Here is a 14,737-nt window from a genome sequence, read left to right on the forward strand (position 1 = left end):
GTTAATCTCACCCTACAGATGAAGATACTCGAGCAAGAGAAAGAAATTCAGGAACTAAGGAAGCAGCTAAGTCTCCTCTCTCAGGACAAAGGGGTAAAGTAACATGAGAGATGGGGGCGTGCCCGTCTAGCCACAAGGGCTCTATAAACAGGAAAGTGGACTTGAACTCTGCTAACCGAAACAGTCAACTGGAGTGTGAATTTTCCCCTCTTTACTAGGATTTGAACTCAACCTAAACAGTCAACTGGAGTGTAAATTTTCAACCTTTACTAGGGTGTAGCTGGTGTAACTTTTAATTGTATGTAGTAATTCTCTACAGGACTCATCAAAGTGAGGTTCTGACAGTGCCTTTTAAGGCTGGCATTTTGCACGTGAGACAGCTGGAAACGAACCCTGCTCTTGTCTTTCCCTTCTGCCCCATGTGCTCCTTCTCCTGCATTTCTTACCTTAATATCACCATCCCTCCAACCCCTGACCGTGAAATGCAGGCCTCTTCCTCAGCACTTCTGAGCACTGCCTGCTGACCACATCCTCCTCTAGAATGTTCTGCCGCAGGGATGCGGTGTGCTCTGAACCTCTCTCTGCCGGAGCCCAGGCCCATGTGCTCGCTGGGCTGTTGAGTCAACAGCTGCTGGCTCCCACCCGCCCTCCACACTACTGCCCGACTCACTACGAGACGTCAGCCAGCGGCATGGCACACGTCACCCAGCCTGTTCCTGTTCTCTTCACCTTCACCCGGGCATCACCCCCAAACCCACACCCCCTCAAAGCTTTGTGCTTCTGTGCCCCCCAACCATCGCCGGGCAGCTGCGAAGTCCCTGCCTTTGCCCTGCGTGGTTCTGACGGGCTTCCTCCTCACAGACCCGTGTCCCCCAAACCTACATTCCTCAAGGCAGCAACGTGACGTTCATGTTTACACCCCGACGTGTTGCCGGCAGCTGTCGTGGTATATCGCACACAATGTCCATGGATTTTAAATAAAATGAAAACCGCAAGTTAATTATGTGATGCTTTTATTGATACTTGACCCTTGGCCTAAATAAAGGCTTTGATTTTAGTACGAGTCCCTTTACCAATAATAGGCACGAAACAGCACCATTCTTAAAATCGAAACCCTTGAAGATCAGCGGCCGAGCTTCACTGAAGGAGCTTGAGGGCCGTGTGGAAAGGGGCCAGGTTTTCGCAGGCCTGCATCCACTTCTGCACATTGGCGGGCGCCATCCCCCCGCAGCCCCCCGTCTGCCGGAGCACGGACCACAATACCACATCAGCCACTGTGAGCTCGTCCCCCACGAGCCAGGGGGTCTTCCCGAGGGCAGAGTTCATGGAGCGGAACACGGCGGCCTTCTCTTTACTGCTGCCCTCTTTCAGCTGAAAAATAGCTATATCTACCCAGCTATCTATGAGGGTTAAGTTCACAGCATCCTGCTTCTGGCCAAACAGCGAGAACAGGAAGCGGGCGATGTTCCCTTCCCCTTCGATGGGACACATTGTCTGGACGCTGAACTTCATCTGCGTCTTCGGCACTGGAAGGAATAAACACCACGAGACGTCAGCAAGGGCGGCCTCACCAGAGAAGTGTTCCTGCGGCGTGGCGTGGGGGTGGGGTGGGGTGGGGGCCCCGTCAGTCATGCACCCAGTGGTACTTAAAAGGTTGCTAATATTCAAGAAAGCTTAAACTAGGTTAAAAGCATGCCAACTATATTATCAGGTAACCATTTCAGGTATTTGGTGATGACAGCATTCAACCTAGAAGGACCTCCAACCATCTGCACCCCAGGATCTGGCGATGAGGACTGGGAACCAGGGGTCTCATGTACCAGCGAGACCTCCTGCCGCCCTGGCCCTGACTCTCAAGCCTCACGGGATGGACATGGGCTCACTTCCCTCTAGGAGCCTGACTGGAAAGGCACCCTGCAGTGGGATACTGAACAAGTGACACCCTGCCATCCTTTATCAGGTCACGTCTGTTAGGAGAGAACGCCAGTGTCCACCCCTCCCCGCCTATGACGACAGGCTTTGGAACATGCCAGCGGCATCCCCTGCCTTGGCTGCGTAGACCAGAACCCCCCACCCCCCACCCTGGACTGAGTCAGAACCTGCGCTTTCCCAGAGGATGGAGCACATCTCTGGGTAAGGATGCCTCTACTCCTGCAGAGACCTCAGGGGGTTCCTAGACTCGGAGAGGGTCAGACCTGAGGGCGGACGGCCGAGGAGCGCCCCCCAACCCCTTCCTGTTCACATGGTGGGCGTCTAAGCCCGTCCCGCCACTCACCGTCCTTCCAGATGAGGGTGAAGCCCAGCTGGTACTCATGGCGGGGCTGCTGCCTCGTCTGCTCGCCGAAGCACTGGAGGAGGTTGGCCGGCACGCTCTGGACGGCCGAGTGCGTGTGCACCGAGGACAGGACCTTGTAGTGGTCGCACAGCAGCCGGTGCAGCACGAGCAGGGAGAGGGGTGGCGAGGCAGGGTTGGCATTGATCACGATGTCCTTCAGCGCCCCATGGTCCTGGGCAGCAGCAGACCGCCACGGGGCAGGGACACCCCCCATGGCGTGAGTCAGAACCTGACCAGGCTTAGTTCACCAAGTGTCACCTCCTAGAAGGCACCACCGTCACCCCAGCCTCAGCTGAGGCGGGAGGGGGCCCCTGCGGCTCTCAGCTTGGTGAGAACCAGGGACAGCAGCGACTCGAGTCCCTCCAGCCCCACACGGATGCTCCCACAAGCAAGTGACTTTACCGTCAAGTCAGTACAACACGGTGGGAAGGACCCTTCTGTTTTTCCCCAAGTTAAAAAAACAATTACACACGCAATTACTCCTTTTACTAAACTGAACGCTCAACAGTATATAGTTTCTACAGCAATTTGGTTTATGTGCCAATGAGGAACCCCTTGGGGCTTCTCAGGTGGCTTAGCAGTAAAGAATCCACCTGCCAATGCAGGAGACTCGAGACATGGGTTTGACCCCTGGCTTGGAAAGATCCCCCGGAGTAGGAAATGGCAAACCGCTCCAGTATTCTTGCCTGGGAAACTTCACGGACAGAGGAGACTGGTGGGCTACAGTCCATGGGCCACAGAGTTGGACGTGACCGAGTGACTGAGCACAGCACAGAAGAGCCCTGAGGAAAAGGGTCTTGGCTAAGGGAGACTGTGAATTAAAGTGCTGGAATGCACCGCCTTTTTGTTTTCTAAATTTAATTACAGGTGATTTACGACACGCACTGCCCTTTTAGATGCAAACTCTTATTTCCGTACTTCCACACTTCGTAACGAATGAACTCGTCTGATACAGCAGAGGCCAAATGGCTTGGCTTTCTGTCCACAGCCCTGCCACAATCTGGCCTCTGGTCTGGCCAGGCCACTCCTGACTGATGCTCTTCACGTGGACCTAGGCTGGATGCTCTCCATTTCTCCAAACGTATCGTGTTACCTGAGCCTGCCTTCTGCAGTATCAAAATTCATCTGAAGCACCGTGAGCTCGAGGAGGCCCCTCCGGCCCTGGGACACCGGACACAGTTGTGCTCACTGATTTATCCCCTATGCAGACTGGCTCCCGGGGGACTGGCTGGGCGGGGTCTCATGCAAACAGGAACTGGGTGGCGAAGGGACACGTGACTGCAGAGGGACGTGTGTTTTCAAAAATAGCTCTGGGCCAGACAGTGCAGCACTGCCTCACTTGTTAGGCTTTCGAGCGGGACCATTTCTACCATCAGGTTTAGGGGTGGTGCTAGCGGGGATTCTTGGGGCAAACGCTTTGTACCCACTTGTTAACAAGATGTTCTTTTTCTGCTAATTGAATTGTTCCCTATATCAGCTGCAGCAATTGAATTTTAATAGAGCAAATGGATTTAAGCAAAATATGTCTCAGGTATGAGACAGTGTCTTGCTTTCGGCAACAAACTACAGAAGGTTTGGTGAGATATCTGTACCTGGGCAGCCAAAGCTCTGAAATTCAGGCCCTTCCCGAGGAACAAAGGTTGACTTGGAACCTCAGAGAAGCACGAGACACCCAACAGCTGCTTCCCCAGGGCTCGGAGGCTGCTCGGAGCTGCCACGAGTGGCAGGAAGAAGGGACTCCCAGGTCCCTCCTCTGCCTAAAGGTCCTCCCAGTCTCTGCATCGAGAACTGCAGAGCTGCATTAGCGCTTGCCTGGCTTCACTCACAGCTCATGCATCTGTTCCGCACAGGTACAATCAGAAGAAGAAAAAAGAATGTGCTTTGTGTACCATCTTTGAAAACGTGGAAACCCGGGCTTCAGTCACACTAGCACGATCTTCCAGCACCCACCACCACCACCCAGCGTTGTAATGTTCTTCAGCTTCCTGAATGAACTTACCTGTCCGAGCATGGCGTTTAAGTCCACGGTGCTGGTTGACAGAGCAGCCAGCTCGTCAGCCTGGATTATGTTGGTTACATCCAAGTCCGCATCTGGTGTCTGAATCATCTTGGACAGACCATCGACCGCAGCTTTCAACTCGTACAGACGTTTTAAAATATCGTCTTGGTGGGACTCAAGAGCTTGAAGAGATGGGTCTGAGGCTTCCTAAACAGACCAACATTAGAACGTTCATTTCCTCTCACGGCAAAGCACTTTGTTTAAACTTGGCCACTTGCCTTCTACTTAGTTTCATGAATTCATCAAACTTCCTGCCTTTCAAAAGACATCCAAATGAAGTAGCAGGATCATCTCATTTTCCTCAGTCCCATAGGTCCTGAAATCAATCCCCAAATGCTATAAAACAAACAACGCTGCAACTGAAAACCACTTTGAAATTGTAAGGCTCCTACTTCAGGCACTTAAGTCTTTAAAAACAGAGAATGAGAGGAAAAAAAAAAAAAAAACACAGATTGTTCCTTCTATCAAACTAGTTCAAAATACTTTACGTAAATGAACAGAATAAAGACAGGGGGGTGGCAATAAGAATGTGATCAATAATTTATACTAATGGAAGGAAAATGGGGGCACACACAACTAAAAAAATGTCTTTAGGTTTGGAAGTATATCCAGGGTGGGCAGGGTGGTGGTGGTAGTGTGTGTGTGTGTCAGTGCGTGATCCATGCCCCAAATCATTTTTGCGGCAGTACTGGCATTCCCTTATCTTAGAATTATCTAGAACTTCTTCACTGCTGAAATGTGTAACTTCATAAACAGGAAATACTCACATCCTTCATTCACTGAATCTCTGCATCTTTCTTGCCTGTTGGTGGACTGGTATACCTTAAGTAACTAGTAATATTTGTTGAGGTCTTCCCTGGTGGCTCAGATGGTAAAGAATCTGCCTGCAGTGCAGGAGACCTGCGTTCAACCCCTGGGTTGGGAAGATCCCCTGGAGAAGGGAATGGAAACCCACTCCAGTATTCTTGCCTGGAGAATCCCCATGGACAGAGCCTGGCAGGCTACAGTCCATGGGGTCGCAAAGAGTTGGACTAACACAATATTTGCTGAGAAATAAATCTCTACATACTTATTTAAAAAGCAATAGTGAGAAGCCTCCCAGTAGTAACAATATGCAGCGTATTTCTAGATTCTCAAGCTCTCACAAAAGATAACTCATTTGAGTCAAGAGAACAAAGGACCCCTTAAGCATGAGTTATGATGCTCATAAGTAGACAGAAGGGTCATCAAGGCAATGACCTTGAGTCTGTAGAAATATGGGCTCACTGTACAACGTGAGTGTGGTAAGAGCGGCTGCTCACATTTCTGTGCTGGTGACTTTAAGGAACACTGAGTTCCTCCCCTCGTTGCTCATAACTGCCTTCCTCGAAGATCCAATTCATCACCAGCTGCTGTCCATTTTCCGGAATCTAGTGGCTCATAAGCTGCCTCCATGGTCACCGCCTGAGTCCAAGACACCACTTTCCTTCCACCTGGCACCCTTCTGATCCATCCCTCCTGCCCATTCCCAGGATGGTGGCCAGAAAGCAAAACAACCTCTTAGGCTAAAAAGCAGAGTCCTTAACCTGGCTTGATAAAGAGCTTGTACAATTGGTCCTCTGGCTACCTCCTCTCCCTTCATTCTCCCCCTCTCTTTGCAAACAGGCCACACAGTCCTTTGGGTCTTAAAATGCACAGGCCCCCATGTGCCCCAGGGCTTTTCCTCATGGAGTTCCCTCTGTAACACCCCTACCCCAGCTCTCAGCTGGTTAATGCCTATTTACCCTACGGCTGGATCTCCACGCTCTCAGCTCCCTTGCCTGCTGCTCTTGTTTAAGATCACATAGCAGAGAAATGCAAGATGACTGTGGTCTGGGTGGAATACAGAAGAATAAAGAGTTCAGTGTGCCAAGTACATAATGGGGTGCTGACCGGAAATAAGTCTGTACTCGAGGTATGTGACCAGTGAGGCCACCACCTATGTGGCATCCTCAGGTTACTCGATATTAGTCCTCCTGAGTAGTACTTCCAGTCCTGTAATCCAGCCTGTGTGTGTGCATTGTCTGTGCTCAGCTTCGCTCATTTCTACACATGGCAATAGCACCCCGGCCCGACCAGGGGCGGAATACCTACTGTATTCAAAACCCATCAACACTCACTGAAGACTGGACCCAGTACTACATGTGGAACGTGACCTGTGATCAAGAGTCCAACATAGCTTCATCTGAGGAACCTGAGATCTGCCTCACCTTTTTTAAAAAAAAAAAAAAAAAAAGCCTTGCTGTGTGGCATTCGGGATCTCAGTTTCCCAACCAGGGACTGCACCTGTACCCACTGCATTAGGAGGGCAGTGTCTTAACCAGCGGACCCCCAGAAGCCTCAAAGCTACCACTCTTTCCAACACTGGCCTGTTGTTTTGCTTGCTCAGGCTAGACTGTGACTTGGCGTGTTGTGTTTATCCATTTGTGTTATCTACATGTATTTAGAAGTCGTTTATTCTTGTGTCACTCTCATTTCCCCTGGAGATGCTGCTGCTGCTGCTAAGTCGCTTCAGTCATGTCCGACTCTGTGCGACCCCATAGACGGCAGCCCACCAGGCTCCCCCGTCCCCGGGATTCTCCAGGCAAGAACACTGGAGTGGGTTGCCATTTCCTTCTCCAACGCATGAAAGTGAAAAGTGAAAGTGCAGTCGCTCAGTCGTGTCTGACTCTTAGCGACCCCATGGACTGCAGCCCACCAGGCTCCTCCGTCCATGGGATTTTCCAGGTGAGAGTACTGGAGTGGGGTGCCATTGCTGGAGATGCTAGGTTTCTAATTATCTATCCACATTGCTATCATCTGCTAGGTTATTATCTTCTAGGTTGCAAGTTCACAGTTAAATGCCCAAAGGAAGTCAGGCAGCAGACTTTTAAAAAAAGAAGAAAAAAGGACTTGGTCTCAAGAGAGATGTGATGCTCCCCACTCTGGGGTTTCCTTTTCGGTTCCATGAGTCTGTCCAGTTGAGAGGCACTGGACCGTATGTCTCCATGGGGATCGCCAGGTAGAGAGACACTGGACCATGCCTGCATTGTTGCCTTAGCTCTGCAGTGAGACAACACTTGTGTTATTTGCTTTCAAACTAAACTAACCACCTCCCTTACAGTCGAGGCAGAAAACTCTTTGGACAAAGAATGACAGAGAAAACGAGTCACAAAAGTTCTCTATTCACTCATCTGAGTCAGAATGGACTAAAAGTTTTGCCTGCAGGGAAATTAAGATGTGTTTGCAATTTGTAAAAATGTCAAAGCTGAGCAGTTATTTTATAAAGGAGGCAAAGTCAAAATGCCCAATAAACATGAAAAGGTGGTGAACTGATTTGGAGGTCTGGGAGATCTAAACTAAACTATATTAGGGTGTCACGGTACTCCCACAAGCTTTGGGGAGGGTGCCAGCACCAGAAATTCACATACCTCCAAAATTAAAAAATAAATACAACGGACTTCCCTGGCAGGCCAGTGATTAAGGCTCTGCACTTCTATTTCAGGGGGCAAAGGTTCGAATCTGGTTGGGGAACTAAGAACCCCTGTGCTGCAGCAGCAACCAAATATTTCTTAAAAGCAATTTAAAAAATCAATAGATAAAATGAATCTCTAAAAAAAAAAAGTTCACCTACACTGCAGGTGACAGCATAAACTGGGATGACCGCTTTGAAAAGCAACCTAGTCCAGTTGAATATAGACCAGCCCACTGAGCCAGCAATCCTATGTGCGTGGTATATACTCTATGTCTGCTCTTGTCCAAGAATATTCACTGCAGAACTGTTCATAACGGCCTAAAATAGAAAACCAGCAGACGCCCGTGGGCAGTGGGATGGATAAAGACGTGGCGGCACAAGTTACGCCAAGGAGCAGTAAACCAGAGGATGAAAGCGAAGCTTTCTCATGCAGCAAAGCGATTCTTCCAATCACGTTCAGAAGGGGCAGCCAGACACCGCAGGGCACGCACTGCAGGCTCCCAATGACAGCAAGACCCCACTGTCCAGGGACGCACACTCAGGGGACAAAGTAAGAGAGAAACGCAGGACACGATGACCGCGCAGGAGTTTTAAGTGGGGGCGCTGACGTGTTACCCTGAATGGGTGACCCTGGGATTCGCTTTACGATTACTTAGAACTCGCCACTGATGTATTCCTCACTTTTCTATGGGTAGAATTTGGTTAAAAAAAAAAAAAAAAGTCTAAGCAGTCTTAAGCGGAGGGAAAAAAAAAATGGGATAGATGTTCCAATGGGTAAAAGTTATGGTCACTCGGAGGCCGGCGGGCGCGTGAGGCTGGGTGGGGAATAGGAGATCGGGTCTAGTCGCCTCAAGTCGCCCGGTCCCGACCTGGGGCGACCCGCGGACCCTAGACCCGGAACTCCGCCGACCAGCGTGGTAGCGCCTGCGCACTGAACAAGAGGGCGGCGGCTCGGCCCCGCGGTGGAACCAGGGCGCCTGCGCACTCGACAGGCAAGGCGGTGGAACCGGGGCCTTGGCGCCTGCGCACTGAAATGGTGGGGTGGGGGGGCGGGGCACGGGCCGCGCGTTCCTACCTGCACGTGGTCGGCGGACGGCGCCGGGCTGCCGGTCCGCCCATGCACGTTGGGGAGCCGGTACATGCAGGTGGGAAGCTCTACGCGGAGAGATCCGCTGCCCTCGTGATAGGGCTTTACCTGGTACATCGGCATCCTGGGAAGCAAAGGAGGGAAGGTGGCAGGTGAGAGACACGAACGCTCACAAACCGTCCAAGTCTACGACAGTCTACTGCCACCTCCTTTCCGACCGGGCTGCGGGCTTTCGGGAAAGCGCAGTTCCTGTGCTATAATTGGCCCCTGCTCTCTCGACGTCACGGACTCGACCTTTGACACCACCAATCAGCGAGAAGAAGCTGTGGGAAGCGTTCGCGGCCTTATCCGGAAGTGGGCGGGGCACTGTGTGGGAAGCAGCCAATGGGCGGCCGGGCGCCCGCGGGAGCGGCGGCGCGAACAGCTATTAGTCCCGCCTCAGGCTCTGCATCCATGGAGCGAGCTGATGGGCCGAGGTGAGCCGAGCTTGCAGCGTTCTCTCGCGGTCGCTCTGGCTAAGGCCCACGGCGTTCCAGGCCTCTGGAACGGAGGGGAAAGTGACCGCGGCGCAGACCGAGCCGGCAAGGAGACCCCGGAGCGGGCTCCTCAGTGCGCCCCACACCCGCCGTCCTGTGGGTTCACTTTGAGGTCGGGGTCCGTGGGGAATTCGGCTCCCTGTCCGGACGCTGCCACTCATCCGCGGACCTGAACCCGGAGCTTGAAATCCCAGTAGACGGAATTCTTTTCCTTGTTACCTGGTTGCGCGCGCTCTCTCTCTTTTTAAATTGAGGGTTGTTTTAGGGGTGGCTTCAAGACATGGGAATTTGCATAGCTGCACAGTTTTAAAGGACGCAGTGCTTCTGTGTCTCCTTGAGTACACGGTTACCCGCAGAGACACCGAATTCGGGCTTAGCAGATCTTCGGGTAGCATTGCTGCACAGTTGTCAGATTCGTGATCCCAAATTCTCTGTGTTTGTTTAAATGTTGTCTCTCCACCAAATGTCAAAGCTGGGCCAGGATGTCCTGCCAAATCAACTTATTTTTAGAGGTACTTTTGTCCATTTTATGTGGTCTCGTCTGCACTTTTTACATTTAAGACAAACGAGTAGAATTTTTGCAAGGTAAAATGAAGAGGAAGGATTTTTTTTTTTTAAACAAGGGTTTACCGAGGATATGGGCTTCCCTGATGGCTCAGTTGCTAAAGAAGCTGCCTGCAATGCAGGAGACCCGGGTTTGATTCCTGGGTCCGGGAGATCCCCCCTGGAGAAGGGATAGACTACCCACTCCAGTATTCTTGGGCTTCCTTGGTGGCTCAGCGGTTAAAGAATCCGCCCGCAATGCGGGAGACCTGGGTTCGATTCCTATGCCAGGAAGATCCCCTGGAGAAGGGAAAGGCGTACCTCCAGTATTCTGGCTTGGAGAATTGCATGGACTGTGTAGTCCACGGGGTTGCAAAGAGTCGGACACGATTGAGTGACTTAAACTTTCAGCGAGGATATACTGTGTCCAGGTGACAAGTAGTGGTAAAAAAAAAAAATCTGCCTGCCAGTGTAGGAGGCCTAAGAGATGTGGGTTTGATCCCTGGGTGAAGAGGATCCCCTGTGGGAGGAAATGGCAACCCAGTATTTGTGCCTGGATAATTCCTGGAGAGAGGAGCCTGGAGGGCTTCAGCCCATGGGGTCTCAAAGAGTGAGACATGACAGTACACACCAGACAGTGCGGTGCTAGTGAGTTCTTGAAAAAGTACAATTATTTGACCAGTTTTGTGGTAACTCTGGTGGTATCATGGGGGATTAATTGAAGTAGAGAGAAAACAGAGACAAACCCTTTGGAAAATTCTGAAAGGAGGTACAGTCAGGACTTTGAGGGCCTTTGCCGAGACAGGAGCTGGCAGCCTGGATTCAGAGTGGGGATTTTTTTTTTTTTTTTTTTTGGCTCCCTTTGGTCTTCACTGTGGCAGGCAGGATCTTTTATTGAGCATACAGACTCTCTAGTTATAGCTCTCAGGCTTAGTTGCTCTTTGGGATGTGGGATCTTAGTTCCCCAACCAGGAATTGAACCTATGTCCCCTATTGCAAGGTGGATACTTAACCGCTGGACCACCAGGGAAGCCCCTGGAGCAGGTATTTGAAGGCAATGATAGGAAATCCAACTGGTACCTGATTTTTGAGATGGTTTTGATTTTGACATGAACACTGGATTTCCCAGCAAAATTTTGGTTTTTCAAATTGTGGGGAAATGTTACTTTCAGTTTTCAAGAAAGAAAGTCCTATTGTAAGTGTTTATTGACCCATAGCTTGAGTGGGACGTGTGTTTCCCCCATGTAGATCCCAGTATAATTAGATTTTAAATATCTATTTTACTTGACGTATCCATTCAGAAGATTTTTGACATGTTTACGGATTGTAGACCAACATTTATATTTATGAATATAATTATTGGATATATTAATGTAATGGATGGATTAGACCAGTTAACTGTTAACAGAGATGAATTGTTTCCCACAGTTCAAACCAGGATGAAAATACATAATTGCCTACTTGCTTTGTCTCTTGTAACTGGTTTCTTCAGTTCAGAACTTGCTAAGGCCATCAAACCTATCGATCGGAAGTCAGTCCATCAGATTTGTTCTGGGCAAGTGGTACTTGGTCTAAGCACTGCTGTGAAGGAGTTGGTAGAAAATAGTGTGGATGCCGGTGCAACTAGTATTGGTAAGTTTGGGAGAGTTTTAAACCACAAGAAATAATCAGGTTATGCTATTTTATTCAAGAAACAGTAAGATGATCATTGATATGCTGTGAAGTTATTATTTAAGCTTAAAAAATAAGACTGTAGCAAGACAATCACTGATATGCTGAGAAATTGTTATTTTTTTAAACATAAATTTAGCACCTATTATGTGCCTAGTACTTGGCTAGATAGTAATCATAATAACAGCAGTTAACTTTTATTGTGTTCTTACTATGTGCCAGGCAGGCATTGTGCTAAGAACTGTGTAGGTAACATTTAGTCTGCAGAGTAATCGTATGAGATTGGGAGTTACTATTGCAATAATTATCTTCGTTTTACAAAAGAGGAAATTAAGGCACAAGGAATTTGCCTTTTTTGAGCTTTAGCTAGTAAATCTGACCCCTGGGAGTCTGATTCCAGAACCTGTTCTCTTGAAGGCTGTGTTAAAATTTTTGTCTTGAAGGAAAGAGGAAAGAAAAAAAAAACACGAAACTACTTTATCTGGGCTAGTAAATAGGCAAGAGGGACTTTAAAGAATAAAATACACAAGATGACAGTAGTGTATTTAAATAAATATAGTTAGGACTCAAAGTTGCATTTTGTAAGTTATAACTATTGTCTTTCACTCTAAAGTCTTTTCATGTTGATCAATTTGAGAAGTCAGTACTTTAACCTTTTTAGATCTCAGGCTTAAAGACTATGGAGTGGAGCTCATCGAAGTTTCAGACAACGGATGTGGGGTAGAAGAAGAAAATTTTGAAGGCTTAAGTAAGTGGTATTTTGCTAATCCTATTTTAAAATATTTGCGCCCAATATTTGAGAACTTGGGGTAACACTGTCTTAGGAAACACAAAAACAGCTTTTAAAACCAGTCACTTGGGTGGGTACTCTGTGTGTTCATTGCTCTATCATTTGCGATATCTTGGACTTAGACTCTTCACCTCTCTCTCAGCTCTGAAACATCACACTTCGAAGATTCAGGAGTTTGCTGACCTCACTCAGGTTGAAACTTTTGGCTTTCGAGGGGAAGCTCTGAGCTCACTCTGTGCACTGAGGTGATGCAATGTTTTTATCCTCTAACTTTACCCCTTCTAAAAATCTCTCTGAAAATTGAGAAGTCTGATTAGAATCATTTTTTTTACACTTTTCCATATGAATATTCTCAACTTCTAGCTTCTCTGTTCTGTTTTATTGTACTGTCAACCTAGGTGGTAATATTTCTGAAATGTAAGCAACGAAAAAATGAAATGAAGCAAATAGTATATAATATTATAAAACAATTGTTATCCTTATTAAAGCAGAAACTTTTCAACTTAAAAGTAACATAGCTAGGCTTCCCTGATAGCTCAGTTGGTAAAGAATCCCGCCTGCAATGCAGGAGACCCCGGTTCAATTCCTGGGTGGGGAAGATCCTCTGGAGAAGGGGTAGGCTACCCACTCCAGTACTCTTGGGCTTCCCTTTTGGCTCAGCTGGTAAAGAATCCTCCTGCAATGCAGGAGACCAGGGATCGATCCCTGGGTTGGGAAGATCCCCTGGAGAAGGGATAGGCTACCCACTCCAGTATTCTGGCCTGGAGAATTCCACGGACTGTATAGTCCATGGGGTTGCAAAGAGTCGGACACAACTGAGCGACTGTCACATAGGGACTTCCTTGGTGGTCCAGTGGTTGGGACTGGGTTCCATTCCTGGTCAGGGAACTAGATCTCACATCACTCAACTAAATATCCCACCTGCTGCAATGAAAGATCAAAGATCCCGAATGCTGCAACTATGACCTGGTGATGCCAAATAAATAAATTAATTAATTTTTAAAAAAGTAACATATAGATAAATATAGATGCCATGTACTATTGATTTTAACTTAATTTGATGTTGAGGAAAAAATGTGCTAAACACTTATTTAACTGCACAACGTCTTCTAAGATTTTGTTAGAGTAGTAGTATGATAGCTAAACAGAGAAATAAATCTCTATTGTTGAATTCAAAAGTTTTAAGATCTTTTATTTTGCAGTTTAACCAAAGCAAGTTATCAAGGCTTTTATCAAAACGAAATAGTTACAGAACTCTCTCACTATCTACTGGGGCCCAAGCTTTAGATTTTATGACAATTCCTCACCCCTTTAATCTCTCTTGATGATCTCAGAAGGATCAGCATCTTTTTAGGAGAATTTTGAGAGAACGGAAGTGAGAAAACCAGCACGTGACGTCCAGCACCTGGGCGTCTTTAGCTGACCGTGCTGTGCTGGCTTTTGTTTCTTACAGCGATGTGACTATTTCTACCTGCCACACGTCTGTGAAGGTTGGGACTCGATTGGTGTTTGATCACAATGGAAAAATCCTCCAGAAAACCCCCTACCCACGACCCAGGGGGACGACGGTCAGCGTGCAGCAGCTATTTTATACGCTTCCTGTGCGCCATAAGGAGTTTCAAAGGAATATTAAGAAGGTACGGTAAGGGACGTCCCTGCTGGTCCAGGGGCTGGGACGCTATGCCCCCAGTGCCTGGGGGGTGGGGGCACCCAGGCTTGATCCTGGTCAGGGAGCTGGATCCCACATGCTGCAGCTACGAGATCACACACTACAGCTGAAAGAGCCTGCATGCCACATTGAAGATCCCGCATGCTGTACTAAGACCCAGAGCAGCCAAAAAAAAAAAAAAAGCATGATAAACCTAGAATCCTGACTTGCGAGAGTCTGGAGAGTGTGGTAACCAGACGTAGTTCAAAATCAATCAGGTTGGTTTGCATGACTGTTCATTCTCTTCCTTTAATTTTTTAATATTTGGAGAGTTGCTTAGCTCATCTCTTTGCCTAAAAGACCCAACTTTCGGATGATTTATCCTTTTCTTTTCTTGGAAAGAATCATCAAATTGTGTTTAGAAGGTTTTCTAGTATGGGAAATGAGTCTTTTAAGACTATTTTTTGATCCTCTCTATATTTTTCAAGAAGATAATTTTTCTTGGTTCCCTGAAAAGTGAATCAGTGTAACTTTTATGAATTGGAATGAAAATGAAATAGCTGCGTATTATATAACTGTTGTGTTTAAAAAGCAGT

The 14,737-nt window shown here is 48.1% G+C and overlaps 3 protein-coding genes across 11 annotated transcripts in view; 2 read left to right on the forward strand and 1 right to left on the reverse strand.

Moving 5' to 3' along the window:
• The window catches only part of EIF2AK1 (eukaryotic translation initiation factor 2 alpha kinase 1), a 35,978-nt gene extending 34,978 nt beyond the window's left edge, over positions 1-1,000 (forward strand). For all 6 annotated transcript variants that reach the window (XM_025274523.3, XM_025274524.3, XM_025274522.3 and 3 more), the window contains one exon: positions 1-1,000. In XM_025274523.3, coding sequence (XP_025130308.3) covers positions 1-102 — 102 coding nt within the window. In that variant the 3' untranslated portion in view covers positions 103-1,000.
• On the reverse strand, positions 997-9,193 carry AIMP2 (aminoacyl tRNA synthetase complex interacting multifunctional protein 2). 2 transcript variants are annotated; one of them, XM_006044302.4, is made up of 4 exons: positions 9,062-9,193; positions 4,335-4,541; positions 2,276-2,507; positions 997-1,526 (listed from the first exon to the last, which is right to left on the reverse strand). In XM_006044302.4, the coding sequence occupies exons 1-4, from the start codon at positions 9,074-9,076 to the stop codon at positions 1,138-1,140; spliced, it is 843 nt and encodes a 280-aa protein (XP_006044364.3). In that variant the 5' UTR covers positions 9,077-9,193; the 3' UTR covers positions 997-1,137. The 2 variants fall into 2 exon arrangements, with proteins under 2 accessions (XP_006044364.3, XP_006044363.3); XM_006044301.4 differs by having other exon boundaries at positions 8,942-9,076.
• The window catches only part of PMS2 (PMS1 homolog 2, mismatch repair system component), a 22,067-nt gene continuing 16,518 nt past the window's right edge, over positions 9,189-14,737 (forward strand). For 2 of the 3 annotated variants that reach the window (XM_044936217.2, XM_044936218.2), the window contains exons 1-5: positions 9,189-9,429; positions 11,525-11,664; positions 12,365-12,451; positions 12,636-12,738; positions 13,947-14,130. In XM_044936217.2, the coding sequence (XP_044792152.2) occupies positions 9,338-9,429; positions 11,525-11,664; positions 12,365-12,451; positions 12,636-12,738; positions 13,947-14,130 (606 nt within the window). In that variant the 5' untranslated portion in view covers positions 9,189-9,337. Of the gene's footprint in view, positions 9,430-11,460; positions 11,665-12,364; positions 12,452-12,635; positions 12,739-13,946; positions 14,131-14,737 lie in introns of all 3 variants that reach the window. The other variant, XM_044936219.2, reaches the window with a different exon arrangement.

Source organism: Bubalus bubalis, chromosome 24, assembly GCF_019923935.1.
Source record: "Bubalus bubalis isolate 160015118507 breed Murrah chromosome 24, NDDB_SH_1, whole genome shotgun sequence".
NCBI classification, from domain to species: domain Eukaryota; kingdom Metazoa; phylum Chordata; class Mammalia; order Artiodactyla; family Bovidae; genus Bubalus; species Bubalus bubalis.